The sequence below is a fragment of the Sceloporus occidentalis genome, unplaced genomic scaffold (genome assembly GCF_023333645.1).
Source record: "Sceloporus occidentalis isolate IW3139 unplaced genomic scaffold, rSceOcc1.0.p SCAF_12, whole genome shotgun sequence".
Classification (NCBI taxonomy): Eukaryota; Metazoa; Chordata; class Lepidosauria; order Squamata; family Phrynosomatidae; genus Sceloporus; species Sceloporus occidentalis.
In genome coordinates this window covers 8,918,213-8,942,396 of record NW_028316992.1, presented here as the reverse complement: position 1 = coordinate 8,942,396, position 24,184 = coordinate 8,918,213, and the positions used below count along the sequence as shown (strand labels likewise).

General features: G+C 40.9%; 1 protein-coding gene across 3 annotated transcripts in view; it reads right to left on the bottom strand.

Annotated features, from left to right (window-relative positions):
• Nucleotides 1-24,184, bottom strand: part of KLHL29 (kelch like family member 29) — a 477,994-nt gene that overhangs the window by 65,153 nt on the left and 388,657 nt on the right. For all 3 annotated transcript variants that reach the window (XM_089477918.1, XM_089477917.1, XM_089477919.1), the window contains 2 exons: nucleotides 21,143-21,342; nucleotides 14,498-14,757 (listed from right to left, as the gene is read on the bottom strand). In XM_089477918.1, the coding sequence (XP_089334044.1) occupies nucleotides 14,498-14,757; nucleotides 21,143-21,342 (460 nt within the window). The remainder of the gene's footprint in view (nucleotides 1-14,497; nucleotides 14,758-21,142; nucleotides 21,343-24,184) is intronic.

Here is a 24,184-nt window from a genome sequence, read left to right as displayed (position 1 = left end):
TGTTTGCCTCACCCAGGCTTAAGGGGACAGATGGGACAGCTACCAAATCCTGCTCAAATGAAGTTATGACATGATATCTTAATAGCAGTATAGCTGCCTGAATGCTGTACTTATATAAAGGAAGCTGCTCTCTCTTGCTCTTCTGTTCTTCAGACTCTGCCTACAGTAGCACACAAGCACGTATTGCTGGTTCTAATTTTATGGGGAAAGGATTTTATTTTTGCATTCTTTTCATTATGTACCGTTAAATTCATTATATTGCGGTCTCTTTTGTGGCAGTCTTGTTCTTCTTTAAGTAAACAAACTCAACACTATATGTCCTGAGTACTGTACAAAGTACTGGAGCATGGAAAAAGTACCCCCCCCCCCCCCGAATCCCCTGACCTCAAATGATTTCCTCCCGGGTTCAAAAGTGGAATTAGCAGACACTCAGGCCACAGCTATCTGTATGGCTTTGTTCCATAGATTGAACACAACCCAGCCACCACTTGGGCACTGTTATACGTCTTGATTTTACTGCCTTCTTCACTGAAAGAAAAGGCAGCAGTTTATCAAGCACTGGGCAGATTGCACTGCAAAACTGGTGGGCTGCATCAGGGACGTAGCCAGAATTTTGGGAAAGGGGGGGGGGGTCCAGACTAAGTGCCACCATTATAATGGGGCTTGGGTGCGGCGGTGCAGCGGCACGCACCATTCATTGTATCTAACGGAAGGGGGGCAGACCCCATGGACACCCCCCCTTGACTACGTCCCTGGCTGCATTAGCTACTTTACAGCAAGGGTGAAGAAGATGCTGGCTCAACTACTACTACTACTACCTCCTCTTCCTCTTCTTGTTTGCAGTCATGTACTCCCTGACCCTTCCAAGCTCCCAGTCACATTCTAAGAACTTTATCACACCTGTTTTTGTCTGCATTACGGGTACGGAAAGAGGTTGCTCGTGTGCACGCGTGACTGGCCAAAAATGGATTTTATCGCATGCCAAAGTGTCCTCCAAAAGGCCCTGTTCCATCCCCAGGCACCAAGCCATCCCGGTTCAGTGCTGATAGGCGCGATTTTGTTCTGTCGGAAGACTTTCAACCAGAACATTTCACGCGCCTCAGCACTGAACCAGGACGGCTTGGTATCGGGGGACGGAACGGGGCCTTTTGGAGGATGTTTGGCATGCGATAAAATCTGTTTTTTGCCGGTTACATGCGCACACAAGCGTCCTCTTTCCATACCCGTAACGGAGACAAAAACGGGTGCTCTAAAGTTCTAAAACACATACCTTACAACTATCCCAGTTTGGCAGGGATAGTCTGGATTAATCATATGTCCTGCCTTTTCCATCTGCTTTTAAAATGTCCCAGTTTCTCTCTCCTCCTCTCTCTTTCTCCCTTTGTCCTCAGCTTACATCAGCTGTTGCAAACTGAATCCAAAGTGCAAAAGTGGTTTGTATTCAATTATCTCAGTAGGGGAGGAGAGAAAGGGGTGAAGGACTGCTCTTCCCAGGAGGATCAGGCAAAAGGAAACTGCTGCAGCCTCTTGTGTATTCTTGAATAATGTTTGCTGTCTCCCTATATCCACATGTGTCCCAGTTTTCTCATGGGAAATGGTGGAGAGTATGATAAAAAAACCAAAAAACAACTAAGGTGAAAAAAAATCACCCATGAAGTGCAAAAAAGGAAAGGTCAATTACTTTCTCTGGAGGCTACTAGGAGCTGCATATTTGATGGAAACATCCCCCCACATCCCTCAAAATGGCCAAAACAGCTCCAGAAATCTGGAAACCACAAGAAATGGCAGCTGTTTGCAATTTTGAATTGAAAATGGCATACCTCCGTCCAATGTCAGTGTGACAAATTAGCCAGCCTCCTGCCTACAGGCATTGAACTGGCGAGTATGTTTGAAGGTAAAGCTATCTTATTTCTTCTCACCTGTATGGGGTGACATTGTCACAAGTTAAGGGCCCTTTCACAAGTCCCAAATCATTTATGTATGTATGTATGTATGTATTTATTTATTTATTTATTTATTTATACAGCACTATTGCTGTACAAGGTGCTTCACAACAGAAGAAAACAATTAAAACTTCTTCAGAATAAAATACTAAAACACATTACTAGAATACAATAGTAAAATGCAATACTAAATATTATTAGATCTAGCACTATGATCCTACTTTAAATGCCATATCTGTATCCTAAGGAATCTTGGGGATTGCAGTTTGGTCAAAGATACCAGAGAACCTCCTTGGGACAGAATTCTCAATGTCTCTCCTTAAACTGTCCATTCCAGGATTTCATAGACCCTGCCACAGCAGTTAAAGTGGAATCATAGTTCTATAATTCCATAGTGTGACTGAGCCTAGGTTTGTATTAGTTTCAAATTGTTACTTTTGTGGTAGACTCTTGCCCCAGAAGGCTTAGGGGGCACTAACCCTACAAAGTATTTTTCATTCCCTTTTGTTAGGGGCCTCTTAGGGAGAGTGTACTCTTGCTCTGCTCTCTCTCCTTGGAATAAAATGGTAGCCTGAGTTCTTTCAACAGCCAGCATTAAAATAAATATTCTTTCAAATGGTCTAAATATAACTGCACAGCCTCTGTTCTGTGACCATGTGTTCCTTTCTAGTTATATACTGTTCAGAGAAGGGATTATGTTCTGATTACTTACTTCTGACAATTACTTTTGAAATGGAAAGAGCCCTCAAAAAGCACAGGCCACGATCCAGGAATGTTTTAGGCACGCATACAGTGACTGATCTGAGTAGCCTTGAAAGCATTTTTCTCTGCATTGGATTATGACCACAACAAGGAATTAAGACAGCATTTCTGCTTGAATTATTTGTGAAATGAATTATATATACCACTACATGAGTGATCTCTGCAATTCGTGATTAGAATGCAAAGGGGAAAACACAAAAGTATTATGCCTGTATGAAATGGTGATGCTCCCTCTGATCCCAGGGCTGTCCGGTAAAATATGGCAGGTATCTCCTGGCCTTAACTAAGGTTGCATCTACTCTGAAGAATTAATTTAGTTTGACACTGCTTTATTTGCCATGGGTCAATGCTATGAAATTCTGGGATTTGTAGTTTTGTGAGATATTTAGCTTTCTCTGCCTGAGAGGTGCCAAAAAACAAAACAAAACAAACAAACAAACAAAAAACAAATCCCAGGATTCCATAGGATGGAGCCAGGGCAGTTAAAGTGGTGTCAAATTGCATTAATTTTGCAATGAGGCAGTAGCCCCAGTTGGACAAAAGGAGTGGTGAAGTTCCATTTTGCAAGGTAATTTTTTAATTTTGGTTATTTTAGTGACATCCTGAGCTATGTGTAGGTCATCCACAACTCTAAGTCTGTGGAATCTGTCTGCTCTTAATTCTGTGGAAGTTGTCTTTCCACGAGTACAGCTAACACAATTCCATGGGCAGAGTTGATTAACATGGAACTGGCATTCCACCAGTTGGGAGTACCAAAGTAATCAGGCAAAGCCCTGCCAATGGACCTTGACTTTATGGATGGGCCAGTTACAAGCCATCCCAATTGTGTGGATGCACTGCACTGAAAAAAATTGCTGTGATATGTGGACAAGGAAAGCATCTCGATCTGGGCTTTTCAAAAGACCTTCAAACCAGAGCTTAGAAAAGTCACCTTTTTGGATTACAGCTCCATAATGGATGGATTCAGGGAGTGGTAGTCCAGCCAATAACTTCTCCAAACTGTACACAAAACCCTTTAGAGATGAATAGAAGAGCTGGGTGTTCAGGCATAAAACGTTTTTATATATTCTTCTCTGGTTAATTTATATAATAAAGTGTGCCTCCAGCAGCCAATAATGATTCTAGGAGTGGAAAAAATACTGAAGAGATTATAAAAGAAGAAGAAGAAAGGAATCCATCCAAGGAACATAAACAAAAAGGGAAGTTTAAAAGCTCCTCGCTTACTGAATTTATCAAATAATGCTGCTAAGGATTGGAAAAGATTTAGACAGGAATTATAGATGTTTATAATTAAAAGCCAAGCTAGTGGAATATCAGTCAGTCAGACAGATACACATACACTATTCTTAAACTTTACTAGGGTAGAAGTCATCCATGTTTTAGGTCATTTAACCACTAGGAGCAGGGGGGGGGGGAATCAAGGATGAAGCACTTCGTTGTTAACTGTCATCAGGTCAACTTCAAGTTATGGTGACCCTTTGAATGGGAGACCTCCAAGTCACCTTATCATCAACAGCCCTGCTCAGGTCTTGCTGGGCTGTGGCTTCCCTGAAGAAATATCTACCTGGAACGTGGTCTTCATCTTTTCCTGCTGCCTTCTTTCTAAGCAATATTGTCTTTTTTAGGGAGTCCTGTCTTCTCATGATATGGCCAAAGTACAACAGCTTCAGTTTTGTTATCCTGGCTTCTAGGGAGTATTCAGATTTGAATTGCTCTAGGAACAATTCATTTGTCTTTTTAGCAGGCTATGGTATCTCCAGCACCGTATTTCAAATGAACTGATTTTCTTCCTATCAGCTTTCTTTATTATCCAGCTTTCACACCCATACATATAAATGGAAAACACAATGACATGGACAATTCTAACTCTAGTATTCAATGGTCTATCTTTGCATTCGTGATCTTGTTTAGTTTTTTCATAGCTGCCTTTCCAAGTTCTAGGGCTTATCTGCGTGGGTAAAAAACCCCATGCCCCCTAAGGCTGGTGGTACCTGTTCCTACAATGCATGGTGACGTCTGGTGGAATGCTGTGGGCTTTTCTAGTTAACCCGACTTTGCCCCAGTATTGGAAAAGTCAGTGAAAACCCAAGTGTTTCCCTGGAACCCTGGAATGTAGATGGGGTTTTGTGGTATGGAAATAGCTTGACTAGGCCCAAATTGGGCCAAGCTAGTTGTTTGCATGTCAGGTGCCACACACACACACACACACACACACACACACACACACCCACCCCTTTCCCACACTGAGCAGTGCAAAGAAATTGGATGGCCTGTTCCTGGAGCTGCCCCTGCCACTTCTGCACAATGGAGAGGCTGCTTGGTACGCTGGTCCTTCTTCTGAGGATGGACTCAGCCATGCCATCAAGGAGAAGAGAAGGTAAAGGGATCCCCAATCACATGGCTGGGGCCAGAGGCACAACCCTCAACATCCCCTAGACTCAACATTTAGCCACTGTAGCCCCCCCTCCCCCAGTGATCCAGTGATCATTTCATGGCTGGTGAAGAGAAGGGCAGGGGAATGGTGAATTGTCTGGCTAGACACCTGGAGGCCTCAGCAGATGACACACTTATTTTGCATCTGACTACAGGGACATAGCCAGATTCTTCTTCAATTCAATCTCTGCCTTACCCTGTTGAATGATTGTGTTCAGATTTTGTATAATTTGCATTAGTGGATTTTATCTATTTTTATGAGATGTTTGTACTGGTTTTTATATGGTCTATAAACTGCTTTATCTATGGAAAAGCGGTATACAAATAAAATTTATTATTATTATTATTATTATTATTATTATTCCTCTGAACTTTCCATTAGCCATAAAATGGCAATAGGGAGGGCACTACAGCAGCTAAGGGTGAGCTGGGGAGGCTTTTGGTCATTGTGGAAGGTCAAAGAGAATACCAAGCTTCATATTGACAACAACAACAAAAAGACACATACAGTGCTACCTCGGGTTACGAAATTAATTCGTTCCGCGGCGCCGTTCGTAACCCGATACATTTCGCAACCCGAAAAGGCGCTGGAAAGCTGCTAGCCGTGCTTCCGATTTGAATTTCGCGCCGAAATTAATTTCGTAACCCGAAAAATCTTTCGTAACCCGGAACAGTTTTTTTAAATCTAACTTTTTCGTACCCCGGAAATTTCGTAACGCGGTCAATTCGTATCCCGGGGTACCACTGTACAGGCCTAAGGTGCACTTAACTCTATGCAGGTTGCTAACAGAGGAGATTAACACACGGAGGGTAAGGATGGCAGCAGAATAGATTGCTCCCATCCTTATTCTGTCTCATTGGTACGATTGGGGGAGATTATCACCCCTGAGTGCTTATCCCAATCTTCTCCTGTTCGTGAAATGTAATGGAGCTGTCATTTAGTATTAACGGAAGTTTCAGGTAACACCAAATGAGAGGTCCATTACACTTAACTGATGGGAGAAGAATGGGATAAGTGCGCGGGGGTGATAATCTTTCTCCCGATTGCACGAATGAGAGAATACGGATGGGAGCAATCTGCATTGCTGTTTTCCTTACTCTCCATGTGATAATCTCCAGAATGCCAGCCAATAGTTGTGAAACCATCAGGCCAACCAGTCTCCAGCTAATCTTCAGCCTTTTCTATTGCCATGTGATCCACCTAACTATTCAGGAACAGAGAGTCTAAGGCTGATTCTTTATTCTAAATTTTTATTCTGGAAACAACAATCTTCCCTCCAACCACCTGCATAAACAGGATACCCAGATAACTCCAGAAGTGTTATTACGTGCAGTTGGTATTCAGTTCCAAAGCACTGGGATATAGATATTTACAAAGCATTAACTTAATAAATATTGAGTTCTTATTTACTCTTCTGCAGGCAGATTGAATGACCTTTGGAAGGTAGGGGAGAAATGCAGCAAAATTTCTTCCAAGCAACTCTCCGTTGTTGTGTCATATCATGCACTGAGCTTCTCTTTTAAAAGTCCACCACAACTCATGTAAACAGGATTCTCAAGACATTCCAGCACTATGAACTCCAAACATGCAAGCTATAGGTCAGGGCAAGCCCCACATGGATCCTACTACAGCTGCTGCACACATGCTGGCTGAATGTGAAGGCTATCTCAGTGAAAATCCCATTCAGGTACATTCTGCCTTACAACAAACCCACATCAACAGCTCTGCTGAGAATCCTCCTCTGTAAATTTGCCACACCCAACTCAATGTTTCATGGGGGACCCAGGGACAGGCAGAGCAGTGGCCAGGTTTACTTGGCCTCACTATTTCCTGATGCACACTGAAGTGGCTGCATGATGCAGAAGAAGATTTGTAAGAGTGGGCAAGCGGTTAGTTAGAAGAAGTTGCCAGCTATTATTGCCACTTTTCCATGGTGAAACTCACAAGGCCCCTCACTACATCTTGAAAATCACTAACTACAGCCATCATTTTTTCTCTCTACTCTGCCATACTACAAAAACGCCAAAGAAGCTTATTCATTAGTATGCTACTTAGCTACTGTACACAAAGCTGCTGGCCACATATAGGCAGCTGCCACCTAGTAGGATTTAGAGCAGGTGTGATGGCAACAATAGCAAGTGCACCGGTACTGACTTGCTCCCTAGCAGATTTTTCAGTGACCTAAACAGATCTGTGTGACTTTCAGATTATATTGTCACCGCTAGCAATTACTATATCTGTTATGTTCACCATTTACCTGAACTGATGCAAAAAGAAAAGAGTGGAAATGCTGATCATCACACCACCTTTTTCAAGGCTTTATAATACACTTCCATGCCCCTCTCCATATGTGTGAATTGTAGCAGAATTATAAACAAGCTTGCACGGCTGTTATAGGCTTTGTTTACAAAGCTAATTTTAAACCAGCGAAGTAGACTGAGGGTGCACCTACACAGTAGAAATAATGGCCCCTTACAGACAGGCCAAAATAAAGCTGCTTCGAGTCACTTTGGAGGTATGCTGTTTCAGTGGTGCATGCGTCCTAAGAGTCCAGAAGCCGCGCCAAAGCCACGATCCAGTTCTAAGGACTGGAGCACAGCTTTGGTGCAGCTTCTGGACTCTTAGGATGCATGCATCATTGAAACAGCAAACCTCCAAAGTGACCTGAAGCAGCTTTATTTTGGTCTGTCTGTATGGGGCCAATGCTACTTGACAGCATTTTAAGTGATGTAGCTCCATCCTATGGAATCCTGGGATTTGTAGTTTGACAAGTTCTTTAGCCTTCTCTGCCACAGAATGCTGGTGCCTCACAAAATTACAAAACCCAGGATTCTGTAAAATGGAGCCATGGCAGTTAAAGTGGTGTCAAACTGCATGATTTCTACAGTGTACCCTAACCCTAGTCTATCAAAGCATATGCTACAAACTTTTCTCTCAGCTAGTCTCAAAAGATCTACAAGATCCCTTCACTTACTGATACAGACTGACACAGCTATGTCTTTGAATGAACTGTGGATTTATTCCAGAGAAGACATTCCAATTTTCTGACAAGTATTTCATGTAAAGACAAAAACCAATGGCTAAAATGAAAACTAGGGCCCGAGACAGATGGACCAAAAGCGCTGTGCTGCCGCCGATACTAGGGTTCCGGAGCACGCAGCATCCTAATGGCGGCCCCCCATCCACATGGGGACTGCCATCTTGATGTAAGCAACGTGCAAGCGTATAGACGTTGCTGCGTGTCACTTATATCACAGGTGTGCCAATGGCACGTTCCTGACATGCACACAGTGACCCCAAAAGAACCTAGTTTTTCTGGTTTCCAATTAACAAAAGGGTACAGTAAGGCTTTATTTTATCACCCTATTTGTTTAACTTGTGTACTGAAAACTTCAAATGTTTAGATTGGATTAGATTGGGAGGAAGGAGATGTGAAAATTGGAAGAAGGGACATCAGTAATCTAAGACATGCTGATGACACTATATTACTAACAGAAATTACCAAAGATGTGAAATGATTGTTGAAGAAAATCAAGGAAGAAAGTGCAAAGATAGGTCTACAGTTGAAGATTAAAAACAAAAATAATGACCACAGAGGATTTAGACAACTTTAAACTAGACAAAGAAGACACTGGACTAGGTCATGATTTTTCATAACTTGGCTCAATCTTTAATCAGAATGGAGATTGCAGTCAGGAAATCAGAAGAAGACTAGGACATGGAAGGGCAGCTAGGTGGAAACTAGACATAATCCTTAAATGTCATGATATATAATTGAATACTAAAGTTAGGATTGTCCGTGCCATTGCATTTCTCATTTCTATGTATTGGTGTGAAAGCTGGACAGTGAAGAAAGCTGATAGGAAGAAAGTTGGAGAAGAATTCTGCAGATACTGTAGACTGCCGAAAAGGCAAATAAATGGTTCCTAGAGCAAATCAAGACTGAACATTCCCTAGAAGGGGGGATGACCGAACTGAGGTTGTCATAGTTTAGCCATGTAATAAGAAGACAGAACTCACTAGAAAAGACACTAATGCTCGATAAGGTAGAGGCCAGGAGGAAGAGTAGAAGGACCACATTACAGATGGAATATCAAGGAAGCCATGGCCAAGAGTCTGAAGGACACAAGGAAGGCTGCTGGGGATAGGACAACTTAGAGGTCTCTCATATATGGGGTTGTTATGGGTCAAAGTCAACTCAAAAGCAGCTCATAACAATGACAACAACTGAGCTTCTTCTAAAGCAATAGTGCCCTAGCACTCCCCCAATGCATATTTGTTGATATTAGGTCTATTGTTCTACTGAATCTTGGTCACTGTTCCCTTTGCATCTGGTCACCCTGGGAGTAGCAACAGAGCAAGCTGGCTGAACAACAACCAAGAAACCTCTCAGCCATGTCATCCCTCCAGGAAAGGCTACTGTGGCCAAGAGGCCTCTCAATTGCTGCTCAGCCAGCTGCTTGGTTGATGCTCCCAAAGCAACCTGTACAAAAGAAAAAGCTTCTCCCTGGCAAGAAGGACTCTGAATCTTTCTTCATTGGGGTGGAGATGGGCACAGCCAGTGTGTGTGTGGGCAGTTTACAGAGGCTACATGTCCTGGACTGGTAACTGGCATGGATAGGGAAATGGAGAGATTTTAACTACAGGAGCCCCTCCTCCAAGGTGAAAGATTTTTTTCCAAGCATCAACCCCAAATGCTTCTCCCTCTCTTTCACCAGAGATATGTCTTGCCCACACAGCTTCAAGTGTTCTCCCACAAACACATACCCAAACTTCTGCTGTTTCTGTTTCTTCTGCTACCTCTTCTCTCATCCTGTCCTATGGAAGAAAACAGGAGCAGCAGAACAGCTCCAGCCGGCCAGCCAAGTTCCAGTGACGCAAACAAAGCTTAAGAAGGGTCCCAAAATTGAAAGTTCTTTTTTGCCACCACTTCTCCCCTAGTGACATGTGATCTAACTCCTTGCTGCAGCCAGTCTGTTCCAAAACAGTGTCACTGTGAGCCACAGAAGCGACATCCTACGCCCAAGCCCTGCAAGAGTTTCCCAGATGCCGCTGCCAGCAAAATATGCAGCTAAGGGAATGAGCTCCTGTTGGCAGGCAAAGAGCAGGAGACACCCACACATGAAATGATCAGTGGGGCTGTCTTGTGGTTTTAAGGGATCCTGAAACCAAGTTTCATGCCCACCATGGTCCTAGAGGCTGCTGGTTCCCCATGTCTTTCTTGCACATCAATACTATGAATGAAGGCCTCCCTGCCACCCCTTTCCCCTCACTGCCCCCGTGGATCTTTCCATCACCCCCCAGAGGTGTGTACCACCTATTGTGGGAATCACTGTTCTAAAGAATACTAAATTCAGGGTTCACAAGGAGTAAAAAACTAGCTAGCAAGCATCAGTCTTGGAGTATGTATCATCATTCCTGCCCACAAGGAAGTGTCATATATCCACAGACATTTTTTAAAAAGCCCACATGTTCATGGCTGTTGAGCTTGACTTTATGCCTTGTACTCCTGGGTAATCTCTTCCTGAGTTCCAGAATCAAAAAGATGCCATTATGAAATTTTAAAGGCATGGGCTTCATGGAAGCATTCTGAAAAGGAATAGCTTCTATGCTTATAAAATAAGCATCTCTGTGACTAGGATGCCTATTATAAACCAGCAGGATACAGAGAGGTGAAAGGGGGGGGGGGTAAAGAAGTTAGAGCAGTCACCCTTGAAAGCTGATTTATCTGTAACACATGAAAGCAACCAGCTACCCAGATTTTAACAGTAATTTTACTGCAAAACACTCCTTTCCAAGGAAACACACACACATATATAAAATTAAAAGCTCTTCAAAAAAGGAAGCAAGCAAGCAAGCAAACAAACAAAAGAGCATGAAAGGAGACACATATTGGCAAAACAAATAAGCATGCCACTGTAAACTAAATAGGCTCTTCAGGAGGAGGAGGAGGAGGAAGAAGAAGAAGGGCCAGAGAGCAATGCTGAAAAATAATCACAGCCGCAAGAAAGGGAGAGTGCACAAAGAAGACATTGGTAATGGTAACAAAAAGAGAAAACGGAAGCCCCATTTCCCACCCACCCATTAATACTTAAAATTCTGAAATTACAACAGCATGAGGTACAGGTGAGTGGCAATTTGCATTACCCAAATTTATAATGTTTCCAATTTCCAAAGTTTCTCCTGAAATAAATAAACAAATTTCTCATCCTCACTCTCTCAGCCCCAATGCATCATTCTTCTAGTATGCCTGCATGTGTTGTAGGCGTTCAAGTCAAACCTATCATGGGAGCTTCTTGGCAAGATTTATTCAGATGAGGTTTGCCATTGCTTTCTCCTGAGGCTGAGAGGGTGTGACTTGCCCAAGGCCAAGCAGGAATCGAACCCTGGCCTCCAGAGTTGTAGTCCAACCCTCAAGCCATACAGTTGAGTAAACTGGGAGAATGAGGAGGGTGAGGTGAGACACCAAGGCTTTTTGGAGTTTTCAGTGGCAAGAAAAGCTGACTAGACTGGGTTTCTTTTACCTGCCTAAGTTGAGGGAGTGCGAAAAAGAACCCTGCCATCTTGGTGTTGCCAGAAGAAAGAGGTTTCCTTTGCCTGCTTAAAAGGGAGAACATGAGGGGAAGAAAGAAGCATTCAGTAGGAGAAAGGAGTTTTCATAGTCTTCTCAGTAGGGGAGTACGAGGGGGAGGAAGAAACTGGAATCTTGCTGTAGTTGAAGAAAAGGGTTTCCTTTGCCTTCTTAGAAGGTTCCTACTGACCAGCTCTCTCTGCCTGTCAAGCTAAATGAACTAAGGGGCTGAACAGATCGCCCCTAAGGCGCAGTCTGCAACTGCTCCTTTCAGTGCCAGATCCGGGTGCAGCAACTACATGCCATGGCCCCAATCTGGCCTTTCTGTGGCACAAAAAGGAGCTATAAAAAGCGATTCCTTTTTGCTGTCTGGAAAGGGCACCATAGCCAACAGTGCTGTGGCTTTTCGGTGCTCCTTTGGCACTGTGTCATCTGGATGTAGCACCAGAGGAGCACTGTGATGCTGCCAGCTGTCTGGTGGGGCATGCGGTGTCACGCTGGCATGAAGGCGGAGTCAGGGTGTGCATTGTGCAGCCCCCACACCTCCACTCTGCCCCGATGCCATCCTGTTGAGGCTCTAAGTTTTGTAATAAGCACATGTTTTAATAAGCAGAGGTTTATTGCAGAATCATAAAATCATAGAGTTGGAAGAGACCACAAGGGCCATCCAGTCCAACCCTATTGTTCGGTTAAAAGCACGTTTATTGTTTATTTATATTTTACTGTGTAAATATAGTTGCTTGTTCTGGGTACTTTTATAAAGGATAGAATATTAATAGAAACAAAAAAACAAAACAAATGATAATTAATAATTAATTAATTTGTTTTATTTATATACCGCTATTCCAAAGATCATAGCGGTGAACAGCAAGTAAGCTAATTAGCAAGTAAGCTAATTTGCCCCCAACAGTCTGGGTACTCATTTTAGCCTCCTCGGAAGGATGCAAGTCTGAGTCGAGCTTGGGCCCTTTTGCTGGTCTTGAACTCGCAACCTTGTGGTTTTGAGTGAATGGCTGCAGTACAGGCATTTAACCACTGCACCACCATGACTCCTAATCCTCACACCATTATAAACCAAGACTCGGGGGCAACTGAAAAGAAACTCAGCAGAAGTCTTCCCAATGTGTATGCTCCTTTTCTTCCCCCAACAGCCCACATACAGCAGGCTTGGGCAGTGTATATTCTCACTTTCCCCTAATTTCAGGTTGTATCAGGGGATAACATTTTATTCATAGTATTATCATTCTCCTTCCAGAAGGAGATGGTAATAAAAGTGTGCCTTTTGCCAAGCAGATTTTTCCAGGGCTACAAAAGAAATGCTTTTATGACTGTCTCCTTTGAGAAGAGTACAGAAGTGCTTCAACAGCATGCAGAGAGGCAAGGAGAAAGCGTTTCTCTCTCGTTGCCTCTCAGCTTTCTTTTGTCATGCAGTAAGTCTCCATGTAACAACTGGATGGCACTTCCCCAAATAATTTAGCCCCCATATTCTCCGTTTTGATTCAGAATTTACACACAAAAACTGTTTATAATGAAACAAAATCCTATACCTACAATTTCTTCACTCCCTGTAAGAGATTCCACAAACTTCACTAAATTTGGGATACCACATCTATGTTTTCTAGCTCTGCTATCTAATGACTGTAGAATTGGTGCTGCATACAGTTTTTCTAGTGTATATTAAACATGCACCTAATTCTAAAACGTACACATAAACAGCGTCTAACTAGACATAACATCAATTGTCTGTACAAAGGAAAGAACACCTGAATGATCCAACCTAGGAAGAAAAACTAAACAGTAAGTAATTCTACAATTATAGTTAGGAAATTATTCTTAACAATGGTTAGGCTGGGTTAAATGTTGAAAAGTAAGTTTTGGCAAGTGAGATGCTAGAACACAAAGAGGGACATAAAGATTCTGGCTTTGGGAATGATGGAATAATAACTCCTGGGGAGGGGAAGTCATAGCTCCTTCTGTTAAGAGTGTCTGGAATACATTACATAAGCATCTGTATTCTATCCTATAATAATCCAACATTCTTTCTCAGCTTCAGTGAGGAATTGAACTGATAGCAGGAGCAAATGTGGAAGGTGTTTGATCACTGAGTCAATTCCTAGGTCTTGGGTCGATAACATGTGAAGTTAGCTTACTGCAAATCTTCATCAGGTAAGGCAACCAGCAAATTTACGTGCTGCTGTTGTAATTCTTTCAGCCCAAGGACATTTACTATCGCTGTCCTCAAAGGCAAATAGTATTTATAACCCTTATCTGAATCCTTATCTCAGTTAAGGTCAACTGCCTAGCAGAGTAACTTGCCCAGAGAAGGTAGCCCCAATAAATATTTACTGGCATCTGCACAGAGCTAGCATAGTACAGTGTAGTTTCTCTCACTACTTTGAGCCACATTATTAGTATTCAGTGCCTAGAGCTTTAGTGATTATTCTTACTTCTTGCTGAATGCACATTGCTTCTTCTTCTTCTTTTTTAAAATGACTTCCCATTTTTGAAGGCACATTATCACACAATACTAATCCTTCAAGAGCTATCTTCGACCAAGCTATTTTTAGTATGATACATGCAGCAAATGTGAACTTTTTAATTCTAATCAGGCATGGGGATCAAATGATGAAATTAAAAGCAAGTTTAATTTTCTCTTTGCTCTTTTCCACCCCTTTTTGCTCCTGGGTTTAGGATTTAGAACAGCATAGAACAGTATTCTTTTGAAGGCGCTATTTATGGAAATCAAAGAAAGAACAACTATCTAAGAAGGCTTCTCCCTCTCCTTACCTGAGCTCTGATTGCAGCATCTTTTTTAATCCACTTTATCACCGTTTCATAAACCAGCTCTTCCGTTTTCGTGTTCAGGCTGTCATTGGACATGTAAGAGATGAAGTCATCTTTTGAGATATTAAGAATCTCCTCTTGATTTGCCACTTCTGGAAAAATCTGCAATGCATAGGCCTTCGCCATGTTGTATAGCTCACTGCATTGCATTGCTTCAGCCATGGCTAATATTCCTAGGCAGTTGCTAGCAGTCAACTGTTTTTCTAAAAGCAACATACATGAAAGAGAAAAGGGAGGAGGAACAAGTCAAAATCCAGGGCACCAATTTGCTTGACTTGCACTATCTTGTGCTTCAGCCATACTGGTGTGTTTTTTCTGAACCAATTGCTTGCTATAAACAGACATGCTTCACTCAGTCTCCTGCTTTTGAAACTTATATGTTGTTATCCAGAATCCAAAAGGGAACTAGAATGGGAAGGATTCTGCCTCAAGAACAAAGGGCTAAATTAGATGACCACAGGTTTCTCCAAATCTGTACAGTGCGGAAATATAACAAACACAAGACCTCATAGCTACTCAGGAGAATTATATCTGGCCATAGCAAATGGGGATAAAATAAAGAGATGAATGAATTGTGCCTGTGTTAAACCAATGTATGTTAGATTACATTGAGTACACAGGAGTGCAGAAATGGTCTACAGGTTGGTATGAGCGGCAGAATTCCCACGAGAGACAGATTTCATATTTTCTATGATAGTGGTGCAGGCTATATTTCAGATAAAGGAATGGGCAAAATCACCTTTTGAGTATTTCTTGCCTAAGAAAACCCTAGGAAATTCACAGGGTTACCATAACTCAACAGGTGACTTGAAGGCACATATATGCACACACATGACAGTGATCATCTCAGGAAGCTGCACAAGATATGCAGAAAGAGTAGGACTTCAGTGACAGTATGCAATTAGTACTAACAACATATTTACCCTTAGCCGCTAACTTCAACCTATACCTGACTCCCTATCAAAACTAAAATAATGAAGGAATGAATGAATATCAAGATCTGTCACCACCTCAAACTGGTCCTCCTAATTAAGGTGAACAGGCTCTTAATATTGTGCTGTATTCTCCATATTTGTTGCCATTGTTCTTGCTTTTTGGGTTTTAATGGGTATGTCTTTCAATTGCTATTAATTCCATCATTTAATGATCATTTAATGACATTTTAACCTTTGTAAGTGATAAGAATTTTTTATCTAATCTATTGCAACTTTTGTAAGCTGCCTGGAGAGGAAAAAGGTCGTATGATGATAATAATGATAATGATTTTATTTTTTATTATTTTCTTCCTGCTATCTAAACTTTTGGAAGTGCATATCTCGATTTTTCATGTTCTTTTACCAGCAGCATGAGGATGTAGCACTAAGGTTCAACTCTGTAAGTGCATTAATGTAATAGATAAAAATAAGTTTATTATTAAGAAACTGGACTCCTTCAAACTCAAACTATAAAAGGAAAAAAGGGTTTGTTTTTTTAATTAAAAAGAAAGGCATTGCACTCTTTAAACAATGGTGAAAGAAGTAAGGAATTATAAATTCTCAAATATGAAATTTAAGATACATTAGGTAGGTAACCGCATAACCCCCAATTATGTTATCCTAGAAAACAGGACCTCTGAGCCAAAACCCTTTTAAAGAAAAGTGAAGACAGTCACAACATAGTAGGGGTCCATCCTATATTGGGAAAAACCCTTCAGAACTGGGGAAAAGGCATGTATCCTCTGCCCTTTGGGACATGAGGAAATGCACAAGAGTGGCCAGTTCGAGAAATAATGTTTAAGATAGGAAGAACGTATTTCAACACTTAAGTTGTTAAGCCAATTGCCATTCCAGAAATCACACAGCTGAGCCAAGTTAATCCATATCTATCCAGTAAAAGTTAACAATAGTGATTTGATTCATTCTTCTTTGTGCAAGACTGACTAAATCCTGACTATTTAGGTGACAGGCAACAGCAAACCATTTTTGACAACGGGCAATGCTTGCTAGGTGTTTTCTCAACAAGGGTTTGCCCCCTTTTAAAATGGAACCCAATCAAGCAAAGTTATCCAAAGACATCATATTCAATTTAGGTCCAGTTCATCATAATGGCATTAATGATATAATCAACAATGTATACATATACCATAGAGGCCATCGGTATACCAGTCTTTTAAGGAAGACCTTTAGTGTTTGTGGTTGAAATACTCTGCTTAAGCAACACCTTATTTAGCTAAGAAAAAAGGAACCAAAGGAAATTGTTAAAGGAGGTTGGCAAGATTCATGCTTGGAATCTGTTTGCCAGCATTAATAATATTTTTTTTTAAATTTAAGAATCAACACTGTAAGTCTCATCATGAAAACAGAAACATTTCAGTCAGCAGTGTAAAAAAAAAGTAACTTGCTCATTCATCATTTGAGTACTAATAGATGTACTCATAGTATCAAAAAACATACAGTTTGCACAGGAGTTTTCTGTAGGAATGTCTAAGAAGACCCTTCAAGAACTTCAGTCAGAATCTTAGGTATAATCACCAAAAGCAATGTGCTAGTTCTTATGGCGGCCGACAAAAAGATGTTAGGAAATGGATCTGCCCTGAGCTAGGGGTGAACAAAATGCTCATCCCTGAAAATAAAATGGTGTACAGCAGTGAGATTTTTTGCATTTTCAGGAATTTGCAAATTTTGATTTGTGCAAAAAGCATTTTTTTGCACCAGGCATAGAAAACAGACATATTTTGCACAATACTCAATTATTCCGAAGAAAAACAGTGCTCACAGTGTAAGCTTTGTACAAAGAAAAAAATTTGTATAAAAGTCCTGAAATGCAAAAAATAATTGAATCATGCACAAAATGTGTCCAATGGGGAGAATTTTTTCAATTTATTGTGTTTTGTGAAAGAATGAAATTAGTGCAGATTTATATCCATAGAACAAGTTAAGCTTAATTCTCATTACTTCCTCTTGCCAATTTTTAAAGGGCCATGTAATGCTTCCTATCTATTAAGTATTGGCTTTGTAAATGTAGAGTACTTTCCTCCTAGTTTCTCTGATTATTATTTTGTCTCTAATGCCACCCATCTTTATTTCAGCATTATCAACCATTATGGATAATGGTAATCAAGAGAAAAAGAACAATAGAATCAACTAGGATTTGAAACCAGGAAACTGACTGGGAGGGATTCCTTTTAGTGTTAACCCGGTGAATATCTGTGCCAACTAAACCCTTAATGGTAAAGATGTGCACAATGAATCTGTATAGCTGGAAAAGTAACTGTGACAAAATTCTACAAGAGTTCATCCATAATCTATTAACCACAGTTTAGAGACCATGTGCACCTGAATCTACACCAATCCAAGGTTCTGTTAAGAAAAAGTAATGAGGTTTTAACGATTATGAGGCAAGAAGCATTTTAACTGCACTGCTCCCCAGCTGGCAAAACTAATGCTCAATTTTTTTCTTCAGTACCAACAAAGGTAACATATTCATTAGTGCTGCCTACATGAATGTTATTTCTCACCCTGACAATGGGCCACCAGCTTCTATTCCACTGATGTTCCAATTCTGCATTGAGAAAACATCATTTGGGAAACCAAAGCTCCAATTTCCCCCCTACAATTCTTATTCTTGTAAAGAAAATTATTAAAGTCATTGCAAGATCGAAGGGAAAAGAAGCAGTTTTAGTTGCTTAAAGCAGCCTTCCTTAAGCTGCTTTCCAGATCCACAGATCTATACGTGTTGGATTGCCACTCCCATCATTCCTACCCAGGTTTAGATTAATCCAGGAGAAGGTGGAAGAGTGGTTGAATAAAAGAAATACAAAATGAAAAAAAGAAAATTAATCTTTTGGACCTATTTGCTTCTGTGATATACTGGGTGGAATGGACCAGTTTTTTCCATTGGTGGCTTTCAGAAAAACACTGCAAATAGTGTTTTTGAATTATGAGATGCTCAGTTTATGCGATGCAAGAATGAAAAATGAGGCCAACTGAAATGCTTTCCTCTAAACTTTCCATATAGTGAATACTTCACTATCTCTGAAGCTCAATTCGGTAAGGCCTATAAATAAAAATAAGCAATTATACTTTATGAATTCTCTAAATGAGAATACAAACCTCTAGTTCCTCATCTATAATGAAACCTACAGCCAACTCTGCCAATTGCATAACCATAACACGGTTCACTGAATTCAAATATTAAGTATTGGAAAAGGAAAATCTCACATTGATTTAGTGGAAATAAATGTATTTTGTTATAGTAGTTGAACCTTCAGAGATAATGTGCATGGATATATCTGTGGATCATTATAAAAGCCGTAAAAATCTATTAATTTAAAACATACTGAATGGCATCTATTAAAGAAAATCTTCACCAGTATAGCAAAAGCTATTCAACATTCAGCTTTGGAACAGATGAGAGCAATCTGGACAAGACACACATAAGGGAAATCGGAAGAAGCATAGGGCCTTGGTCTAGCAGAACCAGTACTTGTGATAGAAACTGAAAGATTCCCTTTTGGTTGTTTTTGTCAGCATGTGTGCTACAGGGACAATGTGAGGAACTCTCTGCTACTGGAAACAGGAGAAGTCCACTTTTGATGTGATTGAGATGTATTAGGAAAAGGAAGTGTAAGTGACATCCAATAAATGAGGTGACCCATCATATAAAAGTGTCCAGCTCATAAAGTGAGCCAAAAGTAAGTATCATATTTCTGCTGAGCTGGACAGTCAGGACTTCGCACCTTGTGCCTCTTGAAATTGGGACCCTGTCTGCATGGCCAAATAAAATGGCCTCTTCATGTCCTCTCACCAGGGAGACTGGAGGATGCATGCCTCAAACCCCATTTCTGGTGCAAATGGATGGGACAACATCCTCCCTGTTCAGCACCATAACAAGGGTATACCTCACCCGTTGCTCTGTATCTTCTGGGAAGATCCAGAGCCCTCTGTTTCAATACCAGGTAGCTGTTTGAAACTCGCCTTGCTCTGCCTGGCACATCCGCCACTGCTGCCAGTTGCTCACTCTGAGGTCAGAATGAGGCACCCAGCCATGTGACTGAAGCTGGGCACTTTGTTCTGACCTCAGAGCAAAGTGAACCATGATGGCAGTGGATGTGCCAGGTGACCACACACTGGGAAGCTCAGTAGGATATATATGTAATCAGCTGCCTGGCATCGGAACGAAGGGTTTTGCAACAGGGGAGGGTCAGAGCAGCTCTGGGGCCAGGGTACTCTGGGCTGCCCTGCACCAGTGCAGACAGGATCTCGACTCACCATAGACACCAAGGACGTATCCATATGAAAAGTGTGGGAACCTTAATTTTCAGGGTCCTTGGATGTCAGTCTATAGAGCATCTGAAACACTACCATATAGTGTTCAAGGTAGCAAGACTGCAGAGAGATCTCCAAAGAAGACTTCATGGCTTTCAGTTCAGGTTAACTAGCCAGAGGAGCAGGCAAGATGCAGTGTACTGCATGCTCATGGGTCATGATGTCATGTTGTTCCTGATCAGGTGTGAAGCAGTGTGGTGGTGATCTTCATATTTGACAGCTGGGGTTGGTATTGAATGTAATTCACTCTGTAGAGCAGCTAAAGTATCTCCACTAGTGATACTCTGTGATTTCTTATTTTATAATGATGCATTGAATAATATTTTAGGCAGAAAGGCAAGAACTGTGGGATGCAAATTAAAAACAAGGAAATTATTGAAACTAGGGGCCCTTCAGTGTCACATTTAGTGAGCTACAAAAGGCCCCTAGAATTTAGGACTAAGAATATGCTTCTGTTTGAGAGGTAACTTACCAGATTGCTTATGGAAATCCTCCTTGAGTCAATTAAGTAGCTGCCTTCTCATCCTCCTGCTAACACTGCCTGAACCAAGCTTTCAAGAGTGTAGTAAAATTAAAGTGCAAAGGGGAACTATATGGGGGCCAGGTGAACCTCACACAGAATAAATATGAATTTTGTTCCATGAAAAAAGTTCCATTTACTTGTATAAATGTAAAATAAAACTTCCTACTCGGGTGTAGCTAGGTGGGCAGGGGGCAAAACAAAGGCATTGCCCACCACATAAAAAATTTGTCTCACAAAATTTTCATTTGGTTCCCAAATTTCTAGCATTGCGGTAACTTAAAACATCACTTGAACATTTAAAAAGGCAGTTTATGCAGCCAGTGAAAAGGGGACAGGAAAGTATCGACAGAATACAAACACAACAACTGGAACAATTCTTGTTTTGAATAATTTTCCATGTCATGCTCTATGCATGGCTAGAAATTGAGGACTGAGGGAAAATAACATTGGGGGGACAGAACTGAGCAAGGGAATGTCATTTTGATCCCCTCAGTTAGCTATACCCTTGAACTTTTAGCACATTAACAAGGACTAGAGGCATGCTTTTCCTCTTTTCCTAAGCAACAATACAGCAAGCGAGGCTGTATTAGGAAATGACTTCAGTAGGGCATCTGTACTACGGCTATACTCAAATGGGGCAAGTGGTGATGGTCTGTTATGTTGCAATGCTATTTAATAACACACTTTATAGCAGAGCTGCTGCAGCATGGACAATTTTGAAGTTCAGGAGTAGAACAGAGAAATAGCACAAATACATACCTAGAAAAGACACACAGACTTTGCAGAATGTATGAAACTGGAACTTGCTGGCAGCTTCCAGAAGTGTTTTGGCGTTGGCAGAATCTATGACTAAGGAACCTGTGTAAACAAATTCCAGGAGTAATTCCAGGACGTCCGCTGTGAGATTTGATAATTCCAACTCCAGCTTCTCACCACTTCCGCTACTGTCCCGAGGTGACCTAGTAACAGCAGACAATGAAATTCTTACAGGACATTAACTTTCCCCTAACGGTTGTCACTTATTGATGGCTAGATATTACTGCTCATTGACACAGAATTGTTATTATTGTTGTTTAAGAATGGAAAATACTGAATTTTTTAATGAAGAACTTAAAAAAGGACTTTATTACTGGATCTGAAAGAGAAGATTCTTGCACACAGACACAAAACAATATATTCCTAATTTGCATATTCATGCAAAAACAAAACTTAAAAATCGAAACTGCAAACCAAACAAACAAAAAATTGAGAAGATGAGCCAACATTAATGAAAAGGTGGAACAGGATTAAGTTTCAAAGGGAAGCAATACATTTTTAGACCTAGATTCCATGCCTCTTCATCTTCATCTTTAGATAGCAAAACCAAACAAGGGAAAAATAAGCCTACTGCTCTTCAAGAGAAAAGATAATTTGCTTTTTTTTTTTCAGGACTACATCCTTCATACAATCCATGGAATGCTATCTTAAGTATTAAAAGTGATGGATAATGACCTTTTGTCTAAATTGAAATCACAGGGGAATGGAGCATACCATTCTCAAGGTTGCAGACAATTAATAATTTGTCTCTGTACATATTTATTTCTTAAAAATATATTGTTCCCTTTTAGGCACCAAAAAGAAAAAATGAAACAGAAAAGGAAGGAAGGAGACCCCCTGCATGGCATTGCTTTGAAAACGAAATACAAGACTAGATAGACAGACAAAATGGTTAGAGCGGAGGAGGGAAGGGGGGATTGGAACAACCAGCTCTGCCACAGGAAGCCAGCAGCCATCCTCTCGAAGTTTCATGACCGTGGCCTGCGTAAAGTGCTAAATAATTTGGTGATCAAATATCGCCTGCATTTGAAGTGTACATTAGTGCTTGTGAAACTAGCAGACAAATAAATAAATATTTTTTGTTTTGAAAAAAAAAGGTACATGGGGAGGTGGGTGAGAAGGGCCCACTTCCTAATGGCTGGCACATGGTATAGCTGCAAAACACTAAAGTTGGGTTATACCTGAAAGACAAAACAAAACAAAACAAAAAAGAAACCAACACCACACATTTGGTAATGTCAAGAAAAGGGGAGGAAAATCTGTTAGCATAGGAAAGCAAACACCTTTTAAATGGTTAGAACCACCAGCGGCACCTTCTCACAGAAGGATTAATTGCTCAAGTCTCTGCGGCTAAAAACCTGTGTCAGAATTAACACCAGTACTTAGTGTCCCCAGTAAACTCTTTGGAAAAAAGCTTGGCCTTAAAAAGAAGCCTGGCAGGTAGCATCAAGCATCGAAGTCAGTATGGCTGAGCAAGGTCTAAGGTTGGGGCATGACAACGACAAAGTATTCTGTATACAAAGTATACAGAAACACAGATATTCGAAGAGGTCAGCAAAATTTGTTCCCCATCTTCCAATTTCAACTGCTTTTGTATCCTAATCGCCTGAATTAATACCTTTCTATCCTGTTAATATAAGTTTGATAGCTATGATGTACAGAGTCTCTAGCAATCCTGCAGAAATTTGCACGCAGCTCTATTGTGGCACAATCCTATTTTTCAAGTGCTTGATAACAATGAAGAAAACACACACATTTCTGAAAATCCCCAACACGTACTTAGTGTGGTATTTTTATAAGTTTGCTCAGAGAGATATGCCCTATTTTATGAACAAAACTATCCATGTAACTTCGTCTAAGAAGTTACCAGATCATCTGTATACTACATAATTTTTATCATTAGGGCTGTGGTTCTCAAATTTTTTATCCTTGAGGGCCCGACTTTACATGTGGACTCCGTGTCCCCTTGCTCATCATAGTATATGAATAAAAATTTTTTGCTTCTTTAGTGTGTGTATTTTTGTTCACACATTAATGTAGATTCATATTTTTACATTTTATAATGAAATAGCTCTTCTCTTTCTCCTCTGCCTTCAGGCAGAAGCTCTAAGTGCTCTCTTTGCCTTTCTCTTCCCTTCTAGGACAGAAAAAGTTTGGGAAGAAGAGGAGGGATCAGGGCCTTCAAGTCTCAGCCCCCCCTTGAGCAACTCTTTCACCTCCCAGGGGTCCTGCCCCACAGTTTGAGAACCACTGCTTTAGGTAACAGTGTTTTGATGCGACCAACATTTCCCCCCTTGCTATGTGGAACAGAAGTTAACCAATGTTAAACATGAATATTCTCTTTACTTAGGTCAATCTTTAAATGCAGCCAGGTATTCTAACATCTTTACAGTAAAAGTGCCAATTGCTCAGTTGAAAACAACAACAAAACCCAGACATTATTGCAGACTGTTTAAAATGTGTGAGATGCCTACGTAAGATGAAACAGAGTACCTGGACTCTGTAATGAAATATGTCATATTCCACTAGCTCAGGTATCTCCTCTCCATTGAAGAGTGTCCCAAACTGTTCAGTTTAAGAGTAAAGAGTAATTTATGGTGGTTCCATTATTTTCTACAACTGACCTGGCTCCCTTATTACCTCACATTTTTATCTATGAACATATTCTTGCCCATTTTATCACACACTGGGTTGCTGTTGTTAACCACCTTTGAGTCGGTCCTGAGTCATGGCAACCCTGTGGGTGAGATACTTCTAAGATTCCCTATACTCCACTGCTCTATTTAGGTCCTGCAAACTCACACCTGGGATTTCCGTAATAGAGTCCAACCATCTAGCATGCGGTCTTCCTCTCTTTCTACATTCCTTCACCTTTCCTAGCATTATTGTCTTGTTCAGTGAGTTGTGCCTTCTTGTCATATACTTCACAATATAAAAAGGCAGTAATAGCAAATATGTTTTGTGATGTAGGCAGCATTCTTATTC